The 26,452-nt window shown below is 58.9% G+C and overlaps 3 protein-coding genes across 3 annotated transcripts; 2 read left to right on the top strand and 1 right to left on the bottom strand.

Moving 5' to 3' along the window:
• The first annotated feature begins 2,348 nt into the window (after positions 1 to 2,348).
• LOC129125904 (uncharacterized) lies at positions 2,349 to 7,783 on the top strand. Its single transcript, XM_077185968.1, has 9 exons — positions 2,349 to 2,870; positions 4,098 to 4,364; positions 4,837 to 4,953; positions 5,155 to 5,256; positions 5,705 to 5,827; positions 6,028 to 6,120; positions 6,364 to 6,456; positions 7,011 to 7,083; positions 7,609 to 7,783. Exons 1-9 carry the CDS (start codon positions 2,405 to 2,407, stop codon positions 7,655 to 7,657), a joined length of 1,383 nt encoding a protein of 460 aa, XP_077042083.1. The 5' UTR covers positions 2,349 to 2,404; the 3' UTR covers positions 7,658 to 7,783.
• A 961-nt stretch (positions 7,784 to 8,744) lies between these two features.
• Positions 8,745 to 15,158, bottom strand: LOC143695233 (HEPACAM family member 2-like). Its single transcript, XM_077186156.1, has 6 exons — positions 15,143 to 15,158; positions 11,764 to 12,093; positions 11,405 to 11,674; positions 11,186 to 11,245; positions 10,763 to 10,817; positions 8,745 to 10,102 (listed from the first exon to the last, which is right to left on the bottom strand). The coding sequence occupies exons 1-6, from the start codon at positions 15,156 to 15,158 to the stop codon at positions 10,099 to 10,101; spliced, it is 735 nt and encodes a 244-aa protein (XP_077042271.1). The 3' UTR covers positions 8,745 to 10,098.
• Positions 15,159 to 17,159: 2,001 nt separating this feature from the next.
• LOC129125909 (tumor necrosis factor ligand superfamily member 10-like) lies at positions 17,160 to 22,050 on the top strand. Its single transcript, XM_054641612.2, has 5 exons — positions 17,160 to 17,503; positions 19,297 to 19,443; positions 19,710 to 19,746; positions 20,246 to 20,353; positions 20,590 to 22,050. Exons 1-5 carry the CDS (start codon positions 17,234 to 17,236, stop codon positions 21,021 to 21,023), a joined length of 996 nt encoding a protein of 331 aa, XP_054497587.1. The 5' UTR covers positions 17,160 to 17,233; the 3' UTR covers positions 21,024 to 22,050.
• The last annotated feature ends 4,402 nt before the right edge of the window (positions 22,051 to 26,452 follow it).

Here is a 26,452-nt window from a genome sequence, read left to right as displayed (position 1 = left end):
TTTCAGTGCATCCCCCTTGGCCCCCTCTGGTGCCACCAAGAGCCTCCGGTCCCTCACAAGACTCAAATAAAACCGGGGGAAGCTGCTTCCAGCCCAGCTGAAAAGTGTTTCCATTTTTAGCTTCCCTCATTTGGGGCTTGGAGCAACCTGGTCCAGTAGAAGGGATCTCTTCCCATGGCTGGAGGGTAGAACGGGGTGGATTTAAGGACCCTCCCAACCCAAACTGGTCTGGGATTCCGTTATTTTGATACAGATGTAACAAAATGAGGTCCCTGGGTCCTGGTCCCAGGAGTATCCCTCCTGTAAACTGAAATTCCCTTTGCAGAAAGCCTGTGGGATGTAGATGATCCCAGCACACCTCAAGGGCGGGGAGGAAAAAGCTGCTCTCAGGTGTTTTAGAGCCAGACCGAACCCCTGCTCCCCTCAGAACCGGGCTGGGGGCGAGTTCCAACTCTGCTGCAGGCTCTGGGAGAGGATTGAGCTGTGGGAAAGGGATAGGGACGGATCTTCTGGCCCTGGGGCATGAAAATGACCTGGGCTGCCCCCTGTAATTTCCATTCCTGTGGGACCCCCTCGGCCGTGCCGGCAGAGCCGGGAGCCGCCGATGGATCCCAGCGCGGTGCCGGAGCCGTGGGCAGCTCCATTTCCCGGGGGAGCGGGGACAGGAGCGGGAGCTGCCGCCGCTGCCACTCCCGGGAGGAGCCTGGGAGGGGAATCGGCGCGGAGGGAGAGGAGCCATCGGCAGGAAAACAGGCTGGGAACACCCGCGGCACCGGGTTCCGTCCCAGGCTGCAAACCCACGGTACCGCCTCACCTGCTGCTCTCAGCACAGCGCGGAATTTCTGTGAGGGGATTTCTGAAATCGGGGCTATCCGGGGCTATTTTCCCTTGGCAGATGCTGCTGTGCCGTCCCGCGGAGCTGCTGGGCACCACCTCGGTGCTCCTCGCAGGTAAGGAGAGCCCGGGCTGGGCTGGGCTGGGCTCCTCGCCTCTTCCAAAGCCCTTTGGAGCCGAGCGTGGGGAGCTCCGGGCCGGGGATTTAGGTGGGTAAAACGTTTAACCTGGAAGGCAAAGGCGTGTTTGCCCAAGGGGAGAGGTGGTGGAAGAGCCACGCACAGCTCCGGGGATAAAAGTCTGCTGCAGCCAGATTTATAGTGGGGCTGATAGATGTACTCACACATAAATATCGGTATATATGTCAATATCTGTGTTTGTGTTAAAAATAGATATGTAAAAATATTTGATGTTTTTAAAAACACAGATTTTATTTGTGTTAAACTCGTGTGAGCATTTTCACTGTGCTCCTTTAAATTGTCACTGGCTGCTTTGAAACACAAACCATAGAATAACAGGAGGGTTTGGGTTGAAAAGGACCTTGAAGTTCCTCCCATTCTATCCCCAGGCTGCTCCAAGCCCCATCCAGCCTGGCCTTGAACACTTCCAGGAATGGGGCAGCCATACTTGCTCTGTGCTAGATCCAAATGCAAAAAGATTTTCAGGACGAGCATCTAAAATGGAAAGGAAGCCCATTACCCTACAGCTTGATTTTGGGATGATGTCAGTGAGCTCTCAGTGTCTGTAGGATGAGTTTTGGCCATTGCAGCTGCAAAAGATGAAGTGTTTTCCTCTTTCCTTCAGCTCATTGTTCTGTTCTCTGTAAACAGTGTTTTCTCAGCAGAAAAATGAAATTTTTCAGATAATAAGAATTTTTAATGATTAAATTGTATTTTCTTCCTCCACATCTACAGTCTGGGGGGGGCAGGAGGGCATGAAAACAGCTGCGTTTCAAGGCTATAAGAGTGAGAAATTAAAATCACCTGATGAACTTGACTTTACCTGGATTGTCCCACTTCTTTTCTCTCCCACCTGCGCTGCACCATCCCCAGTGGGAGCAGCAGGAGTTTCCAGGGCAGTTTGCCTGGCAGGTGCAGTGGGAATGCAGGTGAACAGGTGCTTATCAGGGCAGGTTGAGACAGGGCCGAGAGCAAACACAGCTTGTGAGGATCCCTGGCCTCTGCCCTGCTCTGGAGCCACAGGGGCTGGGGAAGCTCCCCTCCCTCTCCTCTCTCCTGGAATCCTCTTTACTGGGGATGGGGGTCTGGCAGCTGTGGCCTTCCCACAGCAGCTCCTCCATAAGTCCTTGAGCACCTGCCAGAGCCCAAGTTGTGACAAGCCCAGAAAGTCTGGGCAGAAATCCTGTGGGGGGCATGTGGACAACTTCAGCCCCAAACAAGACCAGGAATTTTGTGGCTGCCCCATTCCTGGAAGTGTTCAAAGGCAGGCTGAACAGGGCTTGGACCAGCCTGGTCTAGTGGAAGGTGTCCCTGCAGATGGCAGAGCTGGAATGAGACAGGCTTTGAGCTCCCTTTCAACCCAAACCTTTCCAGGGTTCTCTGAATTGGGAATGAGATGTGGAAATTGGGTGAGTACAACAAAAACTCAGGTAGGAGAAGTTCATTCCACTCCTCTGCCATGGGCAGAGACACTTTTTCCCAGAGCAGCTGTTCCAGCCCCTCTCTTCCCTCCAGGGCTGTTGGTGTCATTCCCTCCAGCTCTGGGAGCAGCGGGAGCTGTCCACAGAGCCACTGCTGTGGGATCCTCGGTGCTGCTCCCTGGGCCAGACAACGTTACCCACAGCGATTCCATGTGCTGGGAATTCCTCAATGGCACCGGCCCCCAGCCCATCCTGCAGCACCAGGGGGGGGCCCACGCCCCAGCCATCCACGCTCCCTATGCAGGACGAGCCGTTTTCCATCCGTCCAATGGATCTCTGCTGCTGCAGGATGTCCAGGAAAGTGACAGTGGCACCTACAGAGTGACTGTCAACACAGGAGACAGGAAGAGCCTGGAAATCCAGCTGGAAGTGCTCCGTGAGTGGAGGGTGTGGGAGGGAGGAGCAGGGTGATGGATCCAAGCAGAATCTGTCTGTACATGGACCAAGCACCAGGGCAAAGGGGTTGGAGAGGGGATTTGAGCAAAGGCCAGTCCTGAGCATGTTTGCACCTGTCATGTGTGGAGACAGCAGCAAGAGATCTTGAAAGAGGTTCCCAACCTGTCCTAGGGGAACAAATCTGGAAGTGCTGCCCAGTGAGACCTTCCAGGGGCCTGGCTGGGACAGAGGGACAAGTTCCATCCTGGAAAGGCAATTCCATCCCTTGTCTCCCACACTTCAATGCAGGGATGGAGAGACTGGTGGGAGGATAAAGGGATGGCAGAGTGACTGGTAGGATGATGGAGGGACTAGAAGGGTGATGGGGCTGATGCAGGGACAGGTGTGAGGATGGAGGAACTGGGCGGGTGGTGGAGGAAGCAGAGGGATAACAGAGGGACTGGTGCGTTGCTGTGACTCTGCCACCTGCAGGGTCCCTCTCCCCAGCACTTTGCCAGGGGACACCTGGCAGAGCCAATGCAGCTGAGGTTTCTGGAGAAGCCACCACCCCTCAAGGCCAGGCTGTCCTGTTTGCCCTCTGCAGGCGCCAGCTGCCACCACAGAGAGAAGAGGCATTGAAATGGCCACAAGTCCCTCCTCAGCACTGCTGCCAGCAATTCCCTTCATTTGCTCTGGCTTATCTCACCAACCACGCCATGGCCATAATGCCACCACAGCCCTTCACCACCCACCTCTCCTTCCAACCACACACAATCCGAGTGGGATCTGCTGCCTTCTCTGCTGTTTTCTCATTTCCTGATGCATTTCAAAGTGCTCTGTACTTACCCACATCCATTAAAGCAGTGATTCAACTGGGAAAAAAAAAACAGTCCTGGAAAGCACAGCAGCAGGATGGCCTTCCGAAGGGGAAGGCACCTGTGACCGCACTGTGGCTGATGCTGTGGTGGCAATTGCAGCCCAAGGGCCCATCAGGGATGCTCTGGGTCACATTCACTGGCACAGATCCCCAGAGAAGCTGTGGTTGCCCCTGGATCCCTGGAAGTGTCCAAGGCCAGGTTGGACAAGGCTTAGAGCAACCTGGGGTAGTGGAAGGTGTCCCTGCCATGGTAGGGGGTGGAAAGGGATGAGCTTTAAGGTCCCTTCCCACCCAAACTATTTTGTGATTCTGTGTCTGAGAGAAGTGCTGGGGTCTCTGTTCCATTTCCAGAGCCTGTGTCCCGCCCTCAGCTCTGGACCAACAGTCTCCTGGCTCGGGCCACTGGCCAGGTTATCTGTGAGGTGGCAGAGGGCAGAGTGGACACCATCACCTGGAAGAAGGATGGGCAGCCCCTTCTCTCAGACAGACTTTCCCAGCTGTCCAGCAGCCACAGTGTTCTGTACCTGAGGCCAGCCAAGTCAGACTGCGGCTCCTATTCCTGCAATGCCAGCAACAGGATCAGCTGGCAAGAAACCTCCCTGGAGGTCACCATTGAAGGTCTCATTACCCACTGCTCCTCCTGCCCTCCACCCTTCCCTGGAGATGTCTCAGAGGTTCCATCCAATCCCTCAGCCTCCATCGCCCGTGGTGTGGCCGCCCTCCCCCGGAGGCGCTGTCCACATGCTGCTGCCAGGAGCTGCCCATCTTGGGATGATCAGCAGCAATTCCCAGCCTCTGATCCCACCAGGGCACAGTCCTTGCAGGAGATTGGTCGTTCCCTCTTGGGGAAGGTCCAAAACGATGGCCCTTGGCCAAGGGGATGCTGAGCAGGACACGGGCAGGAGGGTGGTCAGGAAACCTGTGGGGAGCACCCACCCCAGGCTGGACATTGCATGCAGTGTATTTGGCCACCAGTTGGCAAATAAATGAAACCAAATAAATGGAATGGAGGACCCCTGCGGCCACCAGAGCCAGGGGGCTGGTCCTGCTCATGTCCCATCTCCTGCCCCTCGGGGTTGCTCTTTTCCAGGTCTCTCCCATCGCTTGAAGCACACCTTGAGGATTGCAGTGATCGCTGTGGTCTTTGCTGTTGTCTCAGCGTGGGGATTAATTATTCCTGTTTGCCAGTCCGAAAAGCTCAGGATAAGTGAGCTGGGGGGAGCGGGACCCCATTTCCCTTGTCTGGTGGGGGAGGGCAAAGAGGATTGCTCTGGGAACACCCAGATCCTGGGATATCCTACAGCATCTGGGTGGGGATGGGCTGCACCTAACCATGAGGAAGGGGTGATGGCTGACACAGGATTCCCAGGGCTCACAGCAGTCACCCCCCTCTGCTCTGGGTTTTTAGGGGGGGAGCTCTGGAGGTGGCTCAGCTCCTACACCTGCGGGCTGGTGTGCATTGCCTGCATCCTGGATGGCACCGCTGGCATCCTCTGGATGTGGGAGGAAGGTCAGAGGGGGCTGTGGGAAGGTTTGGAGGGAGGGGGGACAGACCCCATGGGAGATGCAGAGTCCAGTGGGGCCCAGAGAGGAAGGCAGTGAGGGACAGGGGAGTCATGCCGTGTAATGTGGGGGACAGACCTGTCCAGAGCAATACATGATCCATGTGTGATCTCCATTTATGATCTCCATGTGTGATCTCCAGGTCTGGGGGAGCCTGGACCACCACGTGCATTACACACCGCCCCCCCCCAGGACAATTAATACAGTTAGTCCCCTTTTCCCAGAGCCCTTTCCCAGGATGAGTCCCAGCAGGACAGTAAAATGATCAGAGAATGGAGAGGCTGCAAGGAAAGTCTGGAAGTCAGAAGAGGGTGGGGGAGGGATGTAATGCCCAGGTGTTGAAGGGGGTGGGCAATGGAACATCAGGGTCTCTGCCTTGTCCCGTTGTCTTTCAGGCCCTTCTTTGGCTGTCATATTGCCCGAGATCACCCTGAGCTACCTCAGCGTGGTGAACTTCCTGGGGGCCACCACCGTGATTTTCCAGCCTATGCATTTCAGCCATCTGAAGAGCAAAAAGGGTGAGCGGTCCCACCAAGGATGGACCAAACTGGTCCACAGGGAAGTTATTCTGCCCAAAACATCCTTCCTAACATTTTAAAATGAGAACTCCTGTGCTGACTCAGGCTGGTGGATCCCTTACCAGTGCCTGGTGAGGCCAACCCTGCACCCACACCTCTGGGCACTGACCCACATCTCTTTTTCCTGCGCACCTCTGCAGCACAGCGCACCATGGGCTACTCCGCGCCAGGGGCCGTGGTGGCCGTGGTGCTGAGCAGCACCTTCCTCATCAAGAGCATCTACCACCGCCACGGTGAGCAGAGATCCTCCAAGAACACAGCTCATGAAATCCCCACATCTCTTCAATTCAGCTGCTAGGCCTCCAAGAACAAATCCAACAAACCAGGAGATTCGGGGAAGTGAAATCTTGGCGGGAGCAAAATCCGGTATCAATATCATTCACTTATTTTATTTTCTATTTTTTATGTGTTTGTGCTTTCATGGTGGCAACCTGCCTCCCTCGTTTCCCTGCCCCTGCCGCTCTCTCCGGCGGCAGAAGAAGGATGCACGCAGTTCATGGACGTGACCGTCCTGGTGTGCAGCGCAGCGGCCGTGTCGGCCCTCCCGCTCCTCGCCATTGGCCTCTGCTGTAAGTCTGCTCCTCCTTCCCCCTCCAGCCCCTCCCAACGCCTCGGGGTCCCCGCACCACCCAGCAGCCACAGGAATTGTTTAAAAGTGGCTTTTGTGAAGCCCCCGTGTTTAATGGTTCCCACTGTTTCCCTCCCCTGGGAAGCCCCAGGGACCGTACCCCAAACACAACACCCCAGGGACTGCATCCCAAACACAAGAACCCAGGGACTGTATCCCAAACACGACACCCCAGGGACTGTATCCCAAACACGACACCCCAGGGACTGTATCCCAAACACAACACCCCAGGGACTGCATCCCAAAAAACAATACCCCAGGGACTGTATCCCAAACACAACACCCCAGGGACTGCATCCCAAAAAACAATACCCCAGGGACTGTATCCCAAACACAACACCCCAGGGACTGCATCCCAAAAACAACATCCCAGGGACTGTATCCCAAACACAACACCCCAGGGACTGCATCCCAAACACAACACCCCAGGGACTGCATCCCAGATACAACACCCCATCCTTGGTGCCTCTCACACCTTCTCCTGATCTGGGACAGATTTGTCTTTTGCACATCACACAACGCAGGGCTGGAGCAAGGACCGTGAAGTCTGTTGGATGGACAAAGCCGGGTAGGTCCTTTGTTCCTATTTTCCACATAAATTCCTATTTTCCACATGAATTTGCACATCTTGAAGCAAAAGAAGCAGGATATGGAAACTATCCTGTGTTTTAGTTTAAGGCCCAGACCCCAAGAAAGATCCAGCCCAGCACTGCCCTCTAGCCCCTAGGTTCTTACTGGGTTCAGGGGGAGGCTCTGGTGGGGTCCCCATCCAGCAAAGCACTTGAGAGCCCACTCAAAACTCCCCCTTTATGGCCTCAACTTGAAGTTTTTAAGCCTTCATTCCTCCTGGATTCATGGAGGAATGGTTTAGGTGGAAAGAGAATTCTCAGATTATCCAGTGCCACCCCTGCCATGGCAAGGACACCTTCCACCATCCCAGGCTGCTCCCAGCCCCAACATCCAACCTGGCCTTGGGCACTGCCAGGGATCCAGGGGCAGCCATAGCTGCTTTGGGTACCCTGTGCCAGGGCCTGCCCACCCTCACAGGGAACAATTTTGATACTCAGCATGTCCCCCCTCCTCTTCCTTCCAGGTCCTTCGAAATGTCTCAGCCAGGCACCAAGGACACCATTCCCTGCTGAGATCTATCTGGGTGTCTCTCACTTGGTTAAGCCAGCCCAAGCCTTCCCCCAGGTTTAGTGGGTTCAGGAGTCTCAGTTTTTGTTCCTCTGTCATCTTCATAATAAATGTCCACGAAATTAACCTGATTCTGCCTTTTTTAATAATAAATCAGACCCAGGGGAGGCCAAATGCACATTTCTCCCTTTATTTCTGCAGAAAACCAAAGCCTGAAGTAGAGAAGCCCCTTTAGTAGCAGCTGCAGGAGTCTCTCACTGGTTTATCTTTATTTAATGTTTACAACAATTTAGAACTATTTGTGGAAGATATACCTAGGAGTAGCATGAAATACTTTTCTGGGAGTAACCCTGTCGTAACTCGAAATAGATTCTGGCTTTACCAGTAGTAAAGGCGGAGAAAGGACATGAAGGCACAAAAACCAGGGTGGGAGGAGGTGGATGCTGTCAACAGCTCTTCCTCAGGTCCATCCCAGGGCGTCTGACACACTCTGGGATTTATTTACTCCGTAAATTGTACTCAGCCTGTGCCAAAGGCTGTTTGTCCCGGCTGTCACAACTCACTGAGCTGTTTCCTGCAGCCCATGGGAGCCTTTCCCAACCACAAACAGCTGCTGAGCACAGCCCTGCACCCAAAGACCCCCACATGAACCCCAAACCTCCCTGAAAAGCACCCGTGGGGCAGCCCTGACCCAGCTCCTTGGAAGGCAGCTCCTCCCCAGGCACTGCCAGGGCAGCTGCCAGGCTCCCATGACTCAGGGAACAGGGCCAGGTTAAAAATACCCTCACCCCGATTTGGAGCAGAGTTGTTGGGCTGTTCTTAACCCCAGCTGAGTCCTTCAGGAAGTCATTGCCACAGGAGCAGGTGAGGGAGGGGATGGGAATGCAGGAACCCCACAAGGGGAGTAAATTATGTCCTCGAGAAGAAGGGACCATCTCCCAGAGCCGGACACCAGGACAAATCCAGCATTCCCAGGCCTGCCACCAGCCATGTCCCACCAGGGGCTGATTCCTACCCCACTGCTACCCCAGGCTCCAGCTACCCCAAGGGGGCATTTCCCACCCTAAACATCACAACAATACCCTCTGGGGTAACACACACTCTTTATTAGCAGCAACAGACATCAACAAAACACAAAGTCTCCAAAACCAGTCACAGACAACTCCCCAAAACATTTAGAAAAGTATTTCTTGTAAAACGTGTGGCTACCTTTTACACCCTCAAGTGCAACAGAGAACATGAGAATCTGCCCTGCAGCTTCCAACAGGGCTGGAATCTCATTTATTCCACCCAAACTCCTCTGCTTCTTTTAATGGCTCCACAAAACCCAAGGCTGAGATGGCCCCTTGCTAACAGCCCCTGAATCTCCCAGTGATCTCTCCCACAATTTTCCAGTTTGCCTTTGAGAGGACCCCAGCCTGCTCCAGAGATGCTGGGGACTGGCTCAGGGAGGGCCCTGGACCTGGGATTGTCCCCTCAGATTAAAAGGAGGTGCAAATGTCCTGGGGTGACCAACAGTGGGGTCCAGCACCTGGGAAAGCATCCAGGTCTCTCCAGGCTGGAGATGCCTGCTCTGCCTCCAGGCTCAGCTGAAGGAGTGACATGCAAAGCCTAGGAGAGCCCTGCAGTGGCAGCACGAGGAGGGAGGGGACAGCAGGGGACAGGAGCAGGGCTCCCTGTATCTAGCCAGGCCAAGGCCGATGTCACCCGCAGGAGCAGCAAATGGGAAGGACAAGCTGGCACCAGCGCTGGTGCTGGGAAGAGGAGGGGATGTCCCCAAGGATATCCCCAGATCCTGCAGAGCCCAGGGCTGGAAGAGATGGGCTCAGGAGCATCCCCACCTCAACCAGCTGCAGGGATTTCCTTGGGTTCTGCTTTCAGAAACTGAACTCCTTTGCTGCTCCCCCATTCCCTGCCAGCTCCCGCTGCCTCCGCTCCCTCCACAATCCCTCCAGATTATGCTCCTCCCCAGCACAATCCTGCCCTTTCTCCTCCCTCCAAGGGTCACACGGAGCAGGATGCCCAGAGCCTCAGCCCCTGAGCCCCCTGGCAAAACCCTGGCACAGCAGGACAGCAGAGGCCCCGAGGAGGCAGCGCTGGCACTGCAGCACCTCCCAGCAGCCCCAGGACTGTGGATTTGCCCAGCGGGGACAGTGGCTCTTTCCTGAGCCAAGAGCCCATCGAGGCCTCTGGAGGAAGCCAGGAGGATGGAGGGAGGGAGCAAGTACATCCCTCTCCCCAGGGCTGCACAACAGGAAGAGCAGGACAACATAGAAATACTCCAAACCAGTGTTTCCCAAGAAAATATTTGCAGGTTCTGGCAGCTTGAACATTTCACAGGTGAGCCCAGGACAGGCTGGAATGGGATGGAATGGGATACCTGGCACTCCCAGCTGTATCCATCACCAGGGTCACCAGGGAAGGGAACAGCAGGGCTGACCCAGCTCTACCTGCAAGGAGAGAGGGCCTCACATGAGCCATGTCCTTGGCACTTGGACCCCTCCAGGGCCTCAGCCCGCTCAGGGTCCCACACTGGCAGCAGCAGCACCAGGAGGTCTGGACTTCTGCCCTATTCCAGATTCCAGGAGCTACCTTGGCCAATTTATCTGTCTGGAGTTCCCTGGGTTCTGGCAGCACAAGACACCTGAGAGCTCCTTGTTTGTAACCTGCCACCTCATGGGATGGGTTTTCCATCCTTATCCTCTCCATCCTTACCCTCACCCTCCAGAAAGCTCCAGTGAACAGCCTGAGTGTGTTTGTGGTCACAGAGAGGGAGTGATTTCTGAGAAAATGTCGAGAATCACTTGCTTCCCACAAACCTCTAGAGTATTCAAAAGCCCACCCATTATTCAGAGCTAAGGTAACCAGGAGTGTCAGGCTCTGGGTGGAGGAATCAGGAATATTTCCAGAGTGGGGATTAAATAGAGAGGACAGCAAACCCTTTGAACCTCCAGGGTGGGAGAGCAGCCTCTTACTAGAGAGGCTGGAATAGCACCCTGAGCTCTCCTACTTCTCCAGCTCACTTGGATCCAGCCAAGGATAAGTTTGAGCTTGTAGAGAGAAAATTTTGGCTGAAGCAACCCCCCAAGAGGGGGCTGGAAGCATCTTACCAACAGTTGTCACATGAGTTCTCCTTCTCCCTTCTCTGGCACCAGACAAACACACCTGGGGACAAAGCAGCAGCATCAGAAAACCCCAGAACCATTTGGGTTGGAGGAACCTTCAAAGTCCATCCAGTTCCAACCCCTCCCATGGGCGGGAAGATCTTCCACTAGCCCAGGCTGCTCAGAGCCCCACCACCATCATCATCAACATATGCCAGCATGACCTCCTTGGACTGGGGACACTCTGCTGGAAACAGCAGCTGTGACAAAACCCAGCCACTGCCCATGGGATGCCAGGGTGGGAGAGTCAGGTCCTGGCAGGGATGTGCCACATGGGACCCTTTCACCCACCTCTGGTGGCCACAGCACCCACCAGCCAGAAACCAGGCAGAGTCACCTCAGCACTCACCTGCCCACCCCAGCACCCACCTGCAATCAAGCCGATGATGACACAGGTCATGACCACAGGCAGCACTACGTTGGTAGAGTCTGCAAAGGGGAGAACACAGAGCCTCTGCACCAGAGCAAATTTAACCCACCCACAGCCTCCCAGCAAACCTGCCTGCTCAGCACAGGCAGGGAGAGAGAATCCCTTTTCTGGGGCTGTTCCCCTGGTTTTTTCCCGGGCAGGGGAAGGAATGCACTCACGGTGGACCTTGAGCAGGAAGGAGGTCTCATTCTGGCTCACGGCATTGCTCACCACGCAGGTGTAGTAGCCGCTGTCGCTGATGGACACCCGCAGGATGAAGAGCGTGGTGTTCTCCACAAACTGGATGCGCTCATTTCCCACAAGCAGCTCCCCATTTTTCTTCCACCAGTAGGTGTCTGCCGTCCCGTGCACCACGCTGCAAACCAGTTTGGTGTTGCCTCCTGCCTTCACCAAGGAGTTGCCCACAATTTGTGGCGGGGACAGCGGTTCTGGGAGAGGCAGAGACAGCGTCAGAGCTCAAAGCCGTGGCAATCCCGGCTCCCAGGCACGGAGGAGGGTTGGCCGTGGCACCACTCACCCACAACGTGCAGATGGAACCAGGCCGTGGCCTCCTCCTGGGCCCTGAGGCGGTAGAGGCGGCTGTCCCCGCGCTGCAGCACCACCTGCAGCGACAGGTTGGACTCGTTGAACGTGGCGCGGTTCTCATAGAGCCGGGACACGTTGGGGGGGTGACGGAAGCCGTAGGTGAGAATGACCCCCTCCTCCGAGCCCACTCGGTACTCCCAGGCCACGGCCCGGCTGCCCCGCAGCGCCGGGGCCGTCAGCAGCACGGTGCAGCCCACGGCCGACACCAGGCTGCCCGCGGCCGGGCGCAGGTCGGCCGAGTAGCAGGGAGCGAGCGTGCGGGCTGGAAGAGAAACAGGAGTCACGCCACAGCCGCGGGGATCCCACCTCATCCACCTGGGAGGTGCTGCAGGAGCCCTTCCTGCCTCAGCAGCAGAGGGAATTATTTATAGAATCATGAATCATGGAAGGGTTTGGGTTGGAAGGGACCTTAAAGATCACTCTGTTTCATGGCCAGGGACACCTTCCACTGTCCCAGGCTACTCCAAGCCCAAATGTCCAACCTGGCCTGGAACACAGCCAGGGATCCAGGGGCAGCCACAGCTGCCCTGGGAAACTTCTGCCAGGGCCTTACCACCCACACAGGGAAGAATTTCCCCCAGTATCCCATCTAACCCTGCCCTCTGGCAGCGGGAAGGCATTTTCGCCTTGTCCTGCCCCTCCATCCCTTGTCCCAAGCTCTCCTGGAGCCTCCTTAGGCCCTGGAAAGGGCTCTGAGGAGCCTGGAAGGGGCTCTCCTGGATCCTTCTCTTCTCTGAACACCCCCAGCTCTCCCAGCCTGGCTCCAGAGGGGCTCTGGGCCTCAGAGCAGCTCCGCGGCCTCCCCTGGACTCTCTCCAGGTCCCTCCTGTGCTGGGCCCAGGGCTGGGGCAGCTCTGCAGCCAGGGTCTCACTGAGGGGCAGAATCCCCCCCTGCCCATGCTCTGGGGCTAAAGCCACGTTGGCCGGGCCCTGCTGAGCTTTTCACCCACCCACAGCCCCAAATCTGTCAGCAGAGCCATGGAAATGCTCCCTCCTGCTTTAGGGGGCACAGACGGAGCTGTGGGACCCCCGGGCACAGCCCCCCCCCCCCCGCGGGCCCCTGCCGGGAACCTGCGCTGAGAGCCGAGAAAAGCCGCAAGTCCCTTCCCGACCTTCCCCTAAAAGCTTTTCTCCGGGATTAAGGCGCGCCCGAGCCTGGAGTCGCCTTCGCGTCTTAAATCAGGCGCCAGGAAAAGCTTCCCAAAGCCAGGAGTGGCTCCATGAGAGGGGGGACAGGGGGTCCCGCCCGCCTCCCCCCGCGGCCCAGTTCGGCCAAACCTGCCCAGAACGGCCGGGGCAGAGCCGGGCACCCGGACGGGACCGACCCGTCCCGGCCCCCCCGGCCCCGGGGCTGACACTCGCCTGTGACCCCCGGGGCGGCCGCGGTGCTGCCGGGGGCGAGCAGGAGGGGGAGGAGGAAGGGGACGGGGAACATCTGCGGGGCCGCCGGGCGACAGCTCCGCCACCAGCCTGGGGCAGCTCCTCTGGGCGGGACCGCGCGGGGCCTGCCCTCCGCCCCCTGCTCCTCTCCTCCTCCTGCTCCTCTTTTTTCCTCTCCTCCCCTCCCCTTCCCTCCTCTCCCTCCCTTTCTTTCCTTCCCCTCCTCACCTACTCGTCTCTCTTCTACTCCACCTCTGCTTCTTCTATTTTCCTCCCGCCTTTCTCCTCCTCTCCTTCCCTTCCCCTCCACTCCTTTCCCTCTCCCGCCTCTCCTCTCCCTTGCTCCCCTCTTCCTCTGTTCCTCCTTCCCCTCCGTCCCTCTTCCCTTTACAGGACTTCCAAACCCAACACACAGAACCCCCCAAGGTGCTGCCTCCTCCCGTCCCTCCTCTACCTGCCACGGTGTAAAACCCCCAAATCCCAGCTCGGAGGCACCGGGGGAATGGCCTCACCGTGTTCCCTCTCCTCAGGATCCCACCTCAGCCACAAAACCCGGGGCTTTAACCATTTCCTGGAGCAGCCCTTCCAGCTCCCGGCAGGGCTGTGGGAAGGACGGAACACGACTGGGGCGCTGCTCCTGCAGGAGATTCAACTCGGAATCTCCAGGCGGGATCGGGACAATGTTTTTCTCCTTCCCCAGGAGGTTGGGCAGCTTGGGAAGTGCGGGGGGCTTTGTCGCAGGGGAAAAAAAAATCCCGTGGGGATGTTCTCCGGGAGGACATCAAGAGGAGGAACGGGGACACAGGTGTGGGCAGGCAAGGCAGGAGCCCACGCAGCCATCCCAATCCCACTAGAGGGAGCGAGGAGATCAGCTGTGCCAGGAGCTGCTGGGACCGGGGAGCCCAGCCCAGGGAAGGAGCTGCAGCAGAACTTGCCTCTCATTGCCTGTCATTGTGTCTGTCATTGTCTGTCCTGTCATTGCTTGTCATCCATCGCCGGAGTGCGGGGACGCTCCTGACCGGGGCATGGATGTCTCGGGAGCTGCTGTCCTGCCTTGGGATGTTACAGAGGCTGCTCCTCATCCCTCCAGGGAAAGCTCGCATGTCCAGGGTTTTACGGGGCTCCTCCATCCATCCTGTCCCTGCCGAACTCCCACCAGCAGTGCAGGGAGCGCCCCTGGGTCCCCACAGAGCCCTTCTGCTCCTCTTTTCCCTCTCTCCCTATGCCTTGGCTCCCAACCTCCACCAGCCAGAGGCCAGGAAGGGCTGTGAGGATCAGCTTGTCCCCGTCCAAGCCAATGTCCCGTCCCACTTGGGTGACCACCCATCCCTCCATCCCTCCAGCTGGCACGTGTGAGCCTGCAGCAGCTCTGGAGCAGCTCCGATGCCACCAGGCAGGGAATGTCTCCACCTCCTCTGTGATAACAGGGACAAACAAACGCTGGCCCCAGCCCGCGGGCAGGAGACAGCCAGGGAAGGGCTGGGGTGCTCCCAGGGTTGGAGGGAGGAGGTTGGACGCCTGAGCCTCCCGCTGGAAGTGCGGTGTGATGAGGAAGAGGTTTTTCCCAAAAAACAGCACAGGAACTGATGGGTTCTAATCGAAAGACAAACATCTGAGGGCACATTCCAGGGAGGTTACAGCAGCTCCTGAGCCGCACGCGATGACTTCACATCGCAGGGGCTGCCGTTTCCCGAGGGAGGACCGTGAGGTCAGCCCTGTTCGGAGTCATCAGCTGCCGAGCCAGCGCCGGGCTGGGCTGAAAGGAGCCGGCCCTGGGACCTCCCCGGGAGGAGCATCCTGCACTGACCCAGCTCAGGGGGTCTGCTTTGGCCATCCCAGGAAACATGGAGAACAACTAAAATTGCACGTTCCACCATCCTGCCTGAAGCAAACTGAAGCGAATCCAAGGGACAGGCTGGGAAATCCCAGACGCAGCTCCACGTCCATGTCGGCATCTCCTGCCTAGTTTCTCCCATCCGACTCACTGAGAGCACCAGGAAACCCCAACAAACCCCTCTCCTGCTCCCCTGCACTTGCTCTGCACCACAGGCCACTGAGGAAACAGATTTCCAGGCTCTGCCTGACCCGGCTCTCCCAGTGCACAGACCAGGAAACATTAGAAGTGAAAAACAACTCCTCAGCCAGGATTGAGGCATGCTTTTCCCCCTGGCCCCCACCCAATTTTCTCTGCACAGCTCCAGTTCTGGTCTGCCCTGACTCACAGACCAACCTTCTCTCTCCAAGAGAGCAGCCCCAGGCTCCAGTGTTCTGATTGCTCCTGGTTTCCCTCTGCCCCTCAGCAGAGCTCAGCCATGCCCCTGTCCCATCCCACGGAGCAGCACAGAGAGCAGTGGTCCCAGGTTCCTTCAGCACAAACATCTGTGTCCCAAATGGCAAATCATAGAATTGTGGAATGGTTTGGTTTGGAAGAGATCTGAAACCCATCCCATTCCACATTCCACCCCCTGCCATGGACAGGGACACCTTCCACTAGACCAGGCTGGCAGCTGTTCCCCAGATGTCCCCTTTGCAGCTCTTCCCCCCTCACCTGGCTCAGCAGGTCCTGAGCCCTTTTCCTGAGAACAACCAGGAGGATTGAGTCGTCAGGGGATTTTTTTAGACACAATTAGTCACCTCTTTTCCTCCCAGATCAGCCCCCTTCCCAGACTCCATGGAAGACATCTCGCCCAGGGAAAGATCTCCGTGCCAGGGCAGGGATGGGGCGCTGGCACTGGGTAGACACTGAGCTGGCAGAGAGGCAGGGAAATCAGTCCTGAGCCTGACAGATGCTTTGGGGTGGGAGATCCCCTGCTCTGAGCCCCTGGGGCTCAGAAGAGCCCTAGCTTCATGGTGCTTCTGGGGACACTGCAGGGTCAGACATCCTGGGGAGGGGACAGTCCATGGGGCAGCCACCTCCATGATGGTCTGGGGGCTGCTGAGCTGGCTGGAGTCTGGGCTGAGGCCACCCACCCTCCCCAGAACCCAGCAGGACAGGAGGGAGCGGTTCTGCAGGGATATCAGTGCTCCTGTGCTTTCTCAGGTCTCACTTTCATTTCACAGGTAACAGCACCTGGAGCCACAGACTCACCTGAGCACGGAGCCGCCACAGCAGCACCAGGGAACAGCAGCTTGTCCCATCTTTCTGCTTTCCAACCTGCTCCACGTTTCTATTGTGGAGCAATAGGAATGTGACCCAGCAGCAGGACAGAGCCTGGGGCTCAGCAGGGATGGGCAGGCCTGTGCCCAGTCCAGGAGGGCAGAGTGGGCACGGCCCCCCCAGGAAGGCCTCCAGGAGATGCTCAGCAGTTCTTGCCCCCCGTCCTGCAAACCTGCACCTCTCTGAGCCTTTGCTGGTGGCCAGAGCTGATGTGAGGCCCATCACCAAAACCTGGCTCGGGTCGTGTCATCCAGCCCTAAGACCCTCTGTTCTCAGCCCTGGGGTCTTCTCACCTGGGGTCACCCCAGCAGCTCCCACACTGTCCTGTGATGGTGGCATGAAGCATATTCATAAATCATGGAATGGCTTGGGTGGGAAGGGACTTTAAAGCTCACCCAGTGCCACCCCTGCCATGGCAGGGACACCTCCCAATGTCCCAGGCTGCTCCAAGCCCCAACGTCCAACCTGGCCTTGGGCACTGCCAGGGATCCAGGGGCAGCCCCAGCTGCTCTGGGCACCTGTGCCAGGCCTGCCCCCCTCCCAGAGGAGAATATGTTCCCAATATCCCATCCATCCCTGCCCTCTGGCGGAGTGAAGCCATTCCCTGTGTCCTGTCTCTGTGTACCCGTGAAGTGACTCTCTGGGGCTCTCTGGGGACACGCACCGTCCCCGCGGCCCCGCTGCCTCTCGAGCCGCAGCGCCGAGGCCACCACGGCCCCCGCTGTCCCCTCGGTGGCCACGGGAGACCCCTCCCCTTCTGCCACAGGCTCCGCCCCCAACCCCGCCCCCCGCCCCGCCCCGCCGTCCGTCCGTCCGTCCCGCCGCGCTCGAGCCCGGGGCAGCGGGACCGGGACCGGGCCGGGCCATGGCCCCGCACCCGCCCGGCGCCGGGCAGTACCTGCGCTCCGACAGCGGCGGCTCCGACACGCCCATGCTGGCCGAGGGTGCCGCTGCCGGGCCCGCTCCCGGCCACTGTCCCGGTGCCGGTCCGGATGGCGGCCCCGGTGCGGCGCGGGGGCAGCGGCGGCGGCGGTGCGGGCCGCTGTGGGGCAGCGTGGCCGTCATGGCTATCCTGGCGCTGCAGATCGCCTCCACCACCGGCCTCTTCGTCTACTTCACCATGGCCATCTCCAAGGTGAGCTTTGTCCCGGGACCGGAGCGGGGCTGCGACCCCAGGAGTCCCGGCGGCTGCGGGAAGGCTCTGCCCGCTCCCGGACCTCTCCTCTGCCCGCCGCTGGTCCAGGTGCGGGCTGCGGGGTGGGCACTGCCCCAGCGCCCCAGGGAACCGCGGGTCCAGATGTGGATTGGGGGGGTGGGCACTGCCCTAGCTCCCCAGGGAGCCGCGGGTCCAGATGTGGATTGGGGGTGGACGTTGCCCGAGCTCCGCCCGGAGCTGCAGATCCAGCTGTGCAGGCGTGGGCGGAGGGGTGGACACTGTCGCCGATGCAGATGTGGAGAGACGGCGCCTTTGTCCTGGGCCCCGCCTGGAGCTGAGGTTTGCACTGCGAGAGGGGGGCTCTGCCCTGCGATCCCATCGCAGTCTCCAGCCGCAGATGGGGGTGCGGGGGGACTCCCCTGGGCTTCAGGCCACTGACCCCTCGTTCTGGCTTCATCTCTCCCTCCCCCCATTTCCATCTCCTCTATACTCCAGGACCCCCAAATCCTCCTCACCCCCTTTGTGAGATGCTGGGACCCCCATTCCAGCAGCTCTTTGCTTGCTCCAGTGCAACCCCACCAGCTGTGCTGGGATCCCGCCATTCCCTACTCCCACGGGGTCAGTCGGGCAAAACCACTCCCAAACTTGGCCGTGACGGTCTGATCCTTTCAACAGCCTCGCCAGCCCCTCCCTTCAGCTGCTGATTCCGACCCACAACAACCCCTCAGCAGAGGGAGGGAAACGCCAGTCAGGAGATCCATGAGTAGAGGGAAATTCGGGGCTGGCAGCAGCTCCGTGGAAGCCGCCCTCATCCCTGAGGGTGCGGCAAGAAAAAAAAAAGGGTCCTGCAGTGCCAGACATTCCACAAAACACACCAGAGACAGGGAAGAAGGATAAGCCCTGCCACGGATGCAGGGCGAATAAACAGCCTGTCTGGATCCAGCGGAGCATCCTTCGGAGTGGGCTCCAGCCCTCCTTCGGGCTTTGTCTCCATCCCCGGGTCACATGAGGTCCCGCTGTGAGGGATTTACATGAAAGGCGGGGAGAGGAGGGGAATGGGGAGACACAGCCCCAAGGAAGAGGCGGAGGGAGGAGAAAACCGCTGAAGTGGAACAATTTGGGCTAATTTCAGCGGCCGGTCACTGGATCTGTGCTGGCAGTAGGGAGTCAGTCCTGGAGCCCCTTCAGGCCCTGGAAGGGGCTCTGAGCTCTCCCTGGAGCCTTCTCCAGGTGAACACCCCCAGCTCTCCCAGCCTGGCTCCAGGGCAGAGGGGCTCCCGCCCTCGGAACAGCTCCGTGGTTTTCTCTGGAGCCGCTCCAGCAGCTTCCCGTGCCGGGCTGGTCCCGGTGCCGCGGGCGGGCACACGCCGCAGCCAGCCCGGGGGAGCTGCGCGAGCGGCCCTGCCCGGACACGCACCCGCCGCGGGCATCCCAAGGGAACAGCCCCATCCCGGGGGAATGCGCTGCCACCTGGGCGGGCAGCTGTGTGCAGGAACAGCCTGCGAGCCCTCCCGCAGCCCTCCCGCGGGAAATGGCCCGGGGCAGGGCCGGCCGGGGGACCAGGAGGGCAGAGATGAACCCAGATCTGACCTCACAGCGCTGTGCTGTGGATACAGAGGCTGAACTGATCCCAATATCCTGGTTGTTCTCTGAGCGCCCGGGTGCTGGAGGAGCCGGGCTGAAGGCAGCTGCCCCCTGCTCACACCCCAGCAGGATCCCAGCTGCTCCCTCGCTCTGTCCCAGTTTGCCATCACGCTCTCTTTCCTTCCCAGCTGAAGTCCCAGGCTCCGGGCAGCGCAGAGGAGCTGCGGTGTCTGCAGGTGCTCAATCAGCAGCCCGAGGGCTCCAGCCTGGAGAAGCTGAGCAGCAGCCAGGGCTGCCTCAAGCTGGCCAGCACCATCAAAGCCTATGTGGCCACGGTGAGCCTGGGACCAGGGGCGGATGGGAGAGCTCCTGGTTGTCCCTGTGCCTCAGTTTCTCCATCTACCTCACCAGAGCAGTGGGAGGGGGGAATAGCCAGGATGGTTCAAGGTGGGAGTGGGACTCAAGCCCTTCATGGGGAGGAGATGGCAGGGCCCAAAGACAGCGTGACAGGGAAGGTGATGGAGGCTTGGAGTAGGAGCTCAAGCATGGGGAACCCCCGTGTCACCTTTAACCAGGGAACTTTCTCTTCCCTGTGGCACAGGTGACCGAGAACATCATCCGCAGGAGCGCTGTGAAGGGTGAGTCCCTCCTGGGCCAGAGCCTGATCCTTGGGATCTGTGATCCATGGAAACTGTGACCCAGATAGCTGTGATCTATGGGAGCTGTGATCCAGGAGAGCTGTGATCCGGGGAGCTGTGATCCATGGAAACTGTGACCCAGGGAGCTGTGATCTATGGGAGCTGGGATCCCAGGAGGCCAGCAGGGGGTGGCAGGGGCAGCCACTCCTGGGGCAAACTGGTGCTGTAAGCTGGGGCAGGAGAGGGGAGAGCCAGGATTGTCACTTGCCATGACAGGCACACGTTCCAGGAATGGGCTGGGGGATAGCCACGTTCATTTGTCCAGAGGCTGGGGAAGCAGGGCCGTGGCACTCACAGATGTGTTGGTTGATGATTGACAAGACTTTTCCATCCCTCAATAACCTTTTGCTCTGGTGGGTCACTGGGGCATTCCCTGCCCTGCTGGCATGGGTCCAGGTGGCCCCACACTGTTCTTACAGCATCTGTCCCTTTCCTGCAGAGGCCTGGCAGAACTACTTCAACACCTCGGAGGGGCAACTTCCTCCCAAAACACCTGGGAAACCCTCAGCACATCTCACCCTCCGCCCACAGAGCCTGGCTCAGGATGGTGAGTTGGGGAACCCCTCTGGGCACTGCTGGGTCTCCAAGATGGGAACGGGAGAGATCAAAGGGCAGGGGACCAGAACAGTTTGGTAGCTGATGGGGAGAGGTGTCTCCTGTTCACTGTAAGACCACCAAGCTCCAGCCCTCCAAAGCTGGATAAGGGGGAAGGAGTCAGAGCCACCCCCTCCCCTTGTGTGACCGTGTCAGGTCGCTCCGCTCAGCGACTCTCCCTTCCCGCAGGACGCTCCCAGCGCTCCGGGAATCTCTCCCAGTCGTGCCGCCACGCCATCACGCACTGGGGGCACGGCAGCCTGGTGTCCCACGTGCAGAACATGACGTACCGGGCGGGGCGGCTGCGCGTGGAGCAGCCGGGCAAGTACTACGTGTACGCGCAGATCTACTTCCGCTACCGCGGCGCCGGCCGCGACTCGGGCCCGCAGCTGGTGCAGTGCATCCAGTGGCAGCCGGCCCACAGCCCGCCCGTGCTGCTGCTCAAGGGCGTGGGCACCAAGTGCTGGGCGCCCGAGGCTGACTACGGGCTCCACGCGCTCTACCAGGGGGGACTCTTCGAGCTCAAGGCCGGTGACGAGCTCTTCGTCTCCGTCTCCTCCCTGGCCATCGACTCCAGTGACGCGGCCGCCAGTTACTTCGGGGCCTTCCGGCTCGACCTGTGACACCCCCTCCTCTCCCACCTGCCCCTGGAGAGCAGCCAATGGCCCGGGTGGCCTAGGGTTCTTATGGCTGATTTGTCCCTTGTGGTGAGGGATGAGCCAAGAAGGACACAGGGGTGGCTGCCCACAGGGCCCTGCTGTGCTCAGTGCCACCCTCCAGCCGTCAACCAGGAAGGGTCTCCAAGGGCCTACAGGGGACATGCACAAGGAGGGACATCCTAGCCCTGGTGGCACAGCACCTACCAACAGCTCTCTGCAGCAGGAAAGGCACCAGGGCCACATCTGCCACTGCAAGACAAAGTGTCCCCATGGCAGGGTGACACCCATGAGTCTGATGCTACCTTGGGCAGGGGTGTGGGGTGCCAGGACCTGGGGCTGGAAGCACCCCAGGACACAGGGCTGGCACCCCTGGGGCACACCTTGTGGGGATGGGGCAGGTCCAGTGTCGACCTCTGAAAGGGAACAAAGGAGTTTCAGTTTGGGAGAGGAAAGCCTGGGGCGACAGCAGCGATGGTTGCAGGGAGGGCAAAGGGCAGGACCGTGACACCGCAGCAGTCGCCAGCCCTGGCACCACACCTGGCACGTGGCACTGGCGCACGTGGTGACCAAGCCAGGCTGCACAGGACCAGGAGCTCAGCACAGCTGCTGACCAAGCACCTCTTCCCGTGTGGATTTTGTCCTCTCCAGCCCTCATGGACAGCACAGTCCCCACTCCCTCACACCTCCAGCCCTGGCAATCCCTGCAGGATTCCAGCTCTGGGTGAGCCCAGTTGTCACAGCAAGACCTTGGAGGGACCAAACCAGCCCTGGGGTGATGGACACCAGCCCAGAGGCCAAAGGTGGGTTCAGGCAGGGCAGAGCAGGGCCCAGCTGGCTCAGCCCATGGACACTGGGTGGGCACAGCCCCCTTCTCCAGCTCCCCCTGTACTCTCTGTATCCTACTAAGACTGGGGGGATTTTACACAGTGGCAGTGTGGGCTGCCACAGGCATGGGGCTCCCAGGGACGACAGAATAAAGCCTTGTACTCCAGCACAGGTCTGACCCCTTTGCACCCAGGACACAGCCCGGACAGGGTGGACCCAGAGCCAGGTTGGAGCAGGGCTGGGGCACTGGCAGAGCTCCAAACAGAGCCCAGCAGAGTCTCCTGCTCATCCTGCACCCACAGGACCTCCAGGGGCTCTGCAGCTGACAGCCCCCATGGACATCCGAGGCAGTCCCAAGGGGATGTGTTCTTGCTTCTCAACCCAGAGCCTTCATTCCCACTGGACTCAGCTCCTACAGAGCTCCCATGAAATCTGAGCCCATCCCAGCTCCTCCCCTGCACCCATCAGCTCCCAGGGGGTCCCAGTGCTCCTCCTCTTTGAGTCTGGGATTGCTGAGTCCAGCCCAGGATGCAGCCAGGCCCCGGGGTTACCGATGGGCTGTTCCTGGGCAGCTCCTGCCGTCCCTCCTGCAGCTTCCCAGGCCTGACTCCCGGCCCTCCACATCGTTGGCCGGGGCTGGGGGCTGAGCCAGGCAGTTCCCACATGCCCCCACCCCCAGCTGCTGGACATTCCCACTCTCCAGCCCCCATCTCCTGCAGGCTTCTGCCCCAGGGGGGTTGATACAACCCCCACAGCACGGCGCCACCCTGGCACCTGCACACAAGCACCTGGACCGGCCCCAGTGCAAGGGAAGATTCCCCAGCTCATCCAGAACCTCCAAAAGCTCGTCCAAAGCCAGACAGCACCAAGAGCAGCCTCCAAAGGGGTGACAGGGCTGATCCCCTCTTGGCAGAGCCCCATTTTCCCAGTCCCCTTGGAGGGATGGAGGGAGCTGAGCTGAGCCTTGGCTCTGCAGCACTTGGCCCTGGAGCACACTGAGCTCTTGCCCAAAGCAAAAAAAGCACTCCAAACCCCTCCATTCTAAAACCATCCCCTCTCCTCCAGCTCTCATCCCCCCCTCCTGCTGTCCCAGCCACCTCGGTGACCCACAGCAGGGCTCTTGACATCCTGAGGTCTCAAACACCCCCGGGAGCACCGAGCTTATCCTGCCTCTGGCAGCAGCCATGGGAGAGCAGAGCTGAAGCAGGGAGCAGGGGCTACAGGAAATGCAGCAGGTGGTTCCAAGATTTCCTTTGAAAGGGAGTTTAACACAGCCCAAGGGAGCCAGCAGAGGCCGTGTTTGCCGTGGAGGAAGAAGGGAAAGCAGTGAGTGGGGAGAGCTGGGCTCGGTGCCAGCGGGCAATGGCCCACCCTGCTTTCCTGGAAAGGAGAGGGCTCGTGGGTGGGTGGATGAGAGAAGGAGAACTCCAGCAGCATCAGGACAAAGAGCAGCCTCACCCTGTCTGGGGAGAGCCCTGCTGGAATTCCTCACTATGAGGAACTGGCACAGGTTACCCCCAGAGCCTCAGCCCCTGTGGCCCCTCTGCCTCCCCCACTGCCCTCCCTGTCCTGGTGCTTCCAGCAGAAGGACTGGACACCCCCAGCCTGGCCAGGGCCAGGCTCCCACCTGGACAAGGGGATCGGCCACCAGCAGGAGAACCCAGCAGCATGAAAACCTGGCCTCCACAAAAACTGCCTGAGGCACCTGTGCCAACAGTACCTGTCCCAGGACGTGCTCCAGGACAGAAAGAACAAAGTGTGGAAAGACTTGGGTGAGGACACACCACTGTTCTCTAAGGAAACAAAATCTGCTGTGCAAATGGAGTAAAGTACTGAAGATTACTCATACAACTTTTCTGTTATTGTTAAAATCGTTTATTGGAAATTACAACTCACTATTTTAACGTGTGTATTGCTGACAAGTTCACTGTAACTCCTGCTCAAAAGCAAAGTCAATGGTCCCTAAACCAACTCTGCAGCCTCCTCTGCCAGCACCTCCCTCAGGCTGGGGAGAGCCACAAGAATAAACAACTCCCCATTATCCCTTCTGACCCTGTCCCCCAAAACTGAGCGCTCTAGCTCCCCAGGCAGCAGCACATCCCTGCAGTGTCCCTGCAGTGACAGGGCCTCAGAGCCTCCTGGCCCTTCCTTAACACCTCAAGCTGAAGGAGGACAGGGTCAGAAGGATAGTGGGGAGAAATTCCCTGTGAGAGAGGTGAGGCCCTGGCACAGGGTGCCCAGAGCAGCTGTGGCAGCCCCTGGATCCCTGGCAGTGCCCAAGGCCAGGCTGGATGGGGCTGGGAGCAGTCTGGGATAGTGGAAAGGTGTCCCTGCTATGGCAGGGGATGAAGCCAGACGAGCTTCATGGCTCTTCCAACCCAAACCATTCCAAAATTCTGCGATTCCCTCCTGCTCTAACCCAGCCTAGGAGGTGGGGGGTGATCACAGCACTGATAGAATCTGCACACTGACCTGATTTCCCATGGCCTCGCCCTGTGGATTCAATCCAGACACAAAGTGCTTCCTGCAGTTGCTGCCAAAGGACCCTCTTATCTCCACTGCCAAGGAGCTGCTTTTACCTCGGCCCAGGGCGTTCATAGCCCTGAGCTGTCGTCTCTAAATAAATCCTGGGCCAAAGGCTCTTTTTTTCCTTCTTTGTTGTTATAAACCAGCTCATTGCTATTTCCAAGTCTCCATCCCTGCCCAGACACGATCTCGTTTTACTTTCAAGTCCCCAGCCTGGCTGGAGTTCACAGAAGGGAGAGGAAATCCACGCCAAAATCCACGTCACCCCAGCAGGAAATCATTCCTTGGGACACTGTAAATAAAGCACACAAAGAGAGGCAGCAGTGGGATGTGGTGCGAGCCCAGCATCGCCCCTCGCTCTGCCCCAGGGCACCTCATCAGCCACCGCGCCCCTGAGGGGAGTTCAGCCTGAAAGAAGAGGGAAACAAAACAGAAGCCTCTTTGCGACAGCACGAAGGATTCATGGAGCTCCTTAAGCCCTCAGGAAAGCATTGATGCTGGGGCGCTGTGAGAGAGCAGGGGAGGCAGGAGGCTCAGCGCATCCCTTGAGGAATCCCAGACGCTTTGGGTCGGAAGGACCTTGAAGGGCCATTTAGTGCAGTCCCATCCCAGCTGTGCTGCTGCCAGCCCCTTTCCCGCGGCCCCACTGAGATCCCAGAGGAAAGAAGGGGATTTCTCTCCTTTCCAGGAGCAGTTGTTGTTCCCGGTGCAGCCCGTGGCTCCCAGCAGCAGCGGGGCCGTTCCCCGCTTCCCTCTCGCTCTCAGCAGCCCCGGCCCCGGCTCTGCCCGCGGCGGAGGCAGCTCAGCACAAGGGAGGAAGCGCTGAGCCAGCTCCAGCCGGGTGCGGGCCTCCCGCACCACTCACCATGCCTTCTCCTTTTATTCCCCCATGAAACAAGCTGGAGACATCGGGAAGGAATAATTCCGCATTTAAAGAAAATTCCTCATTTTGTGTCCTGTTCAAATCCCTGCACTATTCCACAGAACCAAGAAACCAGACTGGTTTGGGTTGGGACTTAAAAGATCAGCTCAGTGGGAGGCTCAGAGTCGGCTCCCTGCAGTCCCATCCTGCCCTTCCAGTATCTGACAGCCAAGTGCATCCAGCCTTTGTCCCAGAGAGGTCACCAAAGTCCTGGGCCATAAATGGGATATATCCCCTCCCCCCGTCCTTCCAGGTCACTTATCCAGTGGATGCAGTGGATGGACCTCTCCGGCTGTCCTGAATCCCCATCTGTCTGTCTGCCGAAGGGAACCACAGGGCTCCTCCTGGAGTGAAGCAACGGAAGAGCAAGAACTGGACTGGGCAAAGCCTCTCCCAAGAGCTGCAAGTTTGGCACCGTGAGGATTCCAGATCCTGCTGGCACCCGAAGGGAGCCTCTCTAAAGCCCGGCCCTACACGGCTTTCCCTGCCCTTCCCACTCCCACCCTCCCGGACTGGACTTTCTCCAGACAGCATCCCCAGGAAACATCTCCCACTGAAAAAACCATCCATGGGACAGACACAGCAGCAGCTGAGGAGAGCCAGGAGCTGCTGGGTAGGTGTTCCCTGCCCCAGGCTCCCATCCCCATTTGGCAGAGCAGCTGCAATTCCCTCTGACAGCTGCTCCCTGCCCTCCTTCCCCAGGAGCAGCTGGAATGAGCCACCAGCCAGCTGGGATGGTCCATCTGGGATAACCCTGCACATGGGTTTCCCTTTTGGCACCTTACCTTTGCACTGGCTGCTGCAGCCTTCCAACAAGGAGAGGAATCCACTCATGGATCATGGATCTAATTGAAGCAGGACCACATTTCCCAAAGCTGGGACCCTCCTGAGGATAGTAAGGTGAGGAGAAAATAGAAAAGCTTTGTGTTTCTGGTATCCCAGGTGTGCCACAGGAAGAGAAGTACACAGGACAGGCATTCCCAGAAAGGAGCTCCCAGGAGACTGGGAGAAGGCAGCTTCTTCCCTGAACTCAGCCGCCACTCCCAGGAGCATCCACCTGCCCTCCAAACAGAAAAAAAGGGCATTTAAAGGCAAAACTGGTGCTGGCACGGGCTGAGGC

The sequence above is a fragment of the Agelaius phoeniceus genome, chromosome 14 (genome assembly GCF_051311805.1).
Source record: "Agelaius phoeniceus isolate bAgePho1 chromosome 14, bAgePho1.hap1, whole genome shotgun sequence".
NCBI lineage: Eukaryota > Metazoa > Chordata > Aves > Passeriformes > Icteridae > Agelaius > Agelaius phoeniceus.
The sequence above is the reverse complement of the archived record's forward strand: the minus strand, read 5'-3'. Positions and strand labels throughout refer to the sequence as shown.

Bases quoted from the DNA above. Each gene is read 5' to 3' on its own strand.
- LOC129125904 (XM_077185968.1), top strand. From the start codon at position 2,405: ATGAGATGTGGAAATTGGGTGAGTACAACAAAAACTCAGGTAGGAGAA. The intron at 5,828-6,027 runs GTGAGCGGTCCC...GCACCTCTGCAG, and splicing joins CCATCTGAAGAGCAAAAAGG to CACAGCGCACCATGGGCTAC. The intron at 6,121-6,363 runs GTGAGCAGAGAT...CTCCGGCGGCAG, and splicing joins GAGCATCTACCACCGCCACG to AAGAAGGATGCACGCAGTTC.
- LOC129125909 (XM_054641612.2), top strand. From the start codon at position 17,234: ATGGCCCCGCACCCGCCCGGCGCCGGGCAGTACCTGCGCTCCGACAGC. The intron at 19,747-20,245 runs GTGAGTCCCTCC...CCTTTCCTGCAG, and splicing joins CCGCAGGAGCGCTGTGAAGG to AGGCCTGGCAGAACTACTTC. The intron at 20,354-20,589 runs GTGAGTTGGGGA...CCCTTCCCGCAG, and splicing joins ACAGAGCCTGGCTCAGGATG to GACGCTCCCAGCGCTCCGGG.
- LOC143695233 (XM_077186156.1), bottom strand. The intron at 11,675-11,763 runs GTGAGTGGTGCC...TGCCTCTCCCAG, and splicing joins GTTCCATCTGCACGTTGTGG to AACCGCTGTCCCCGCCACAA. The intron at 11,246-11,404 runs GTGAGTGCATTC...TCCCCTTTGCAG, and splicing joins CTTCCTGCTCAAGGTCCACC to ACTCTACCAACGTAGTGCTG.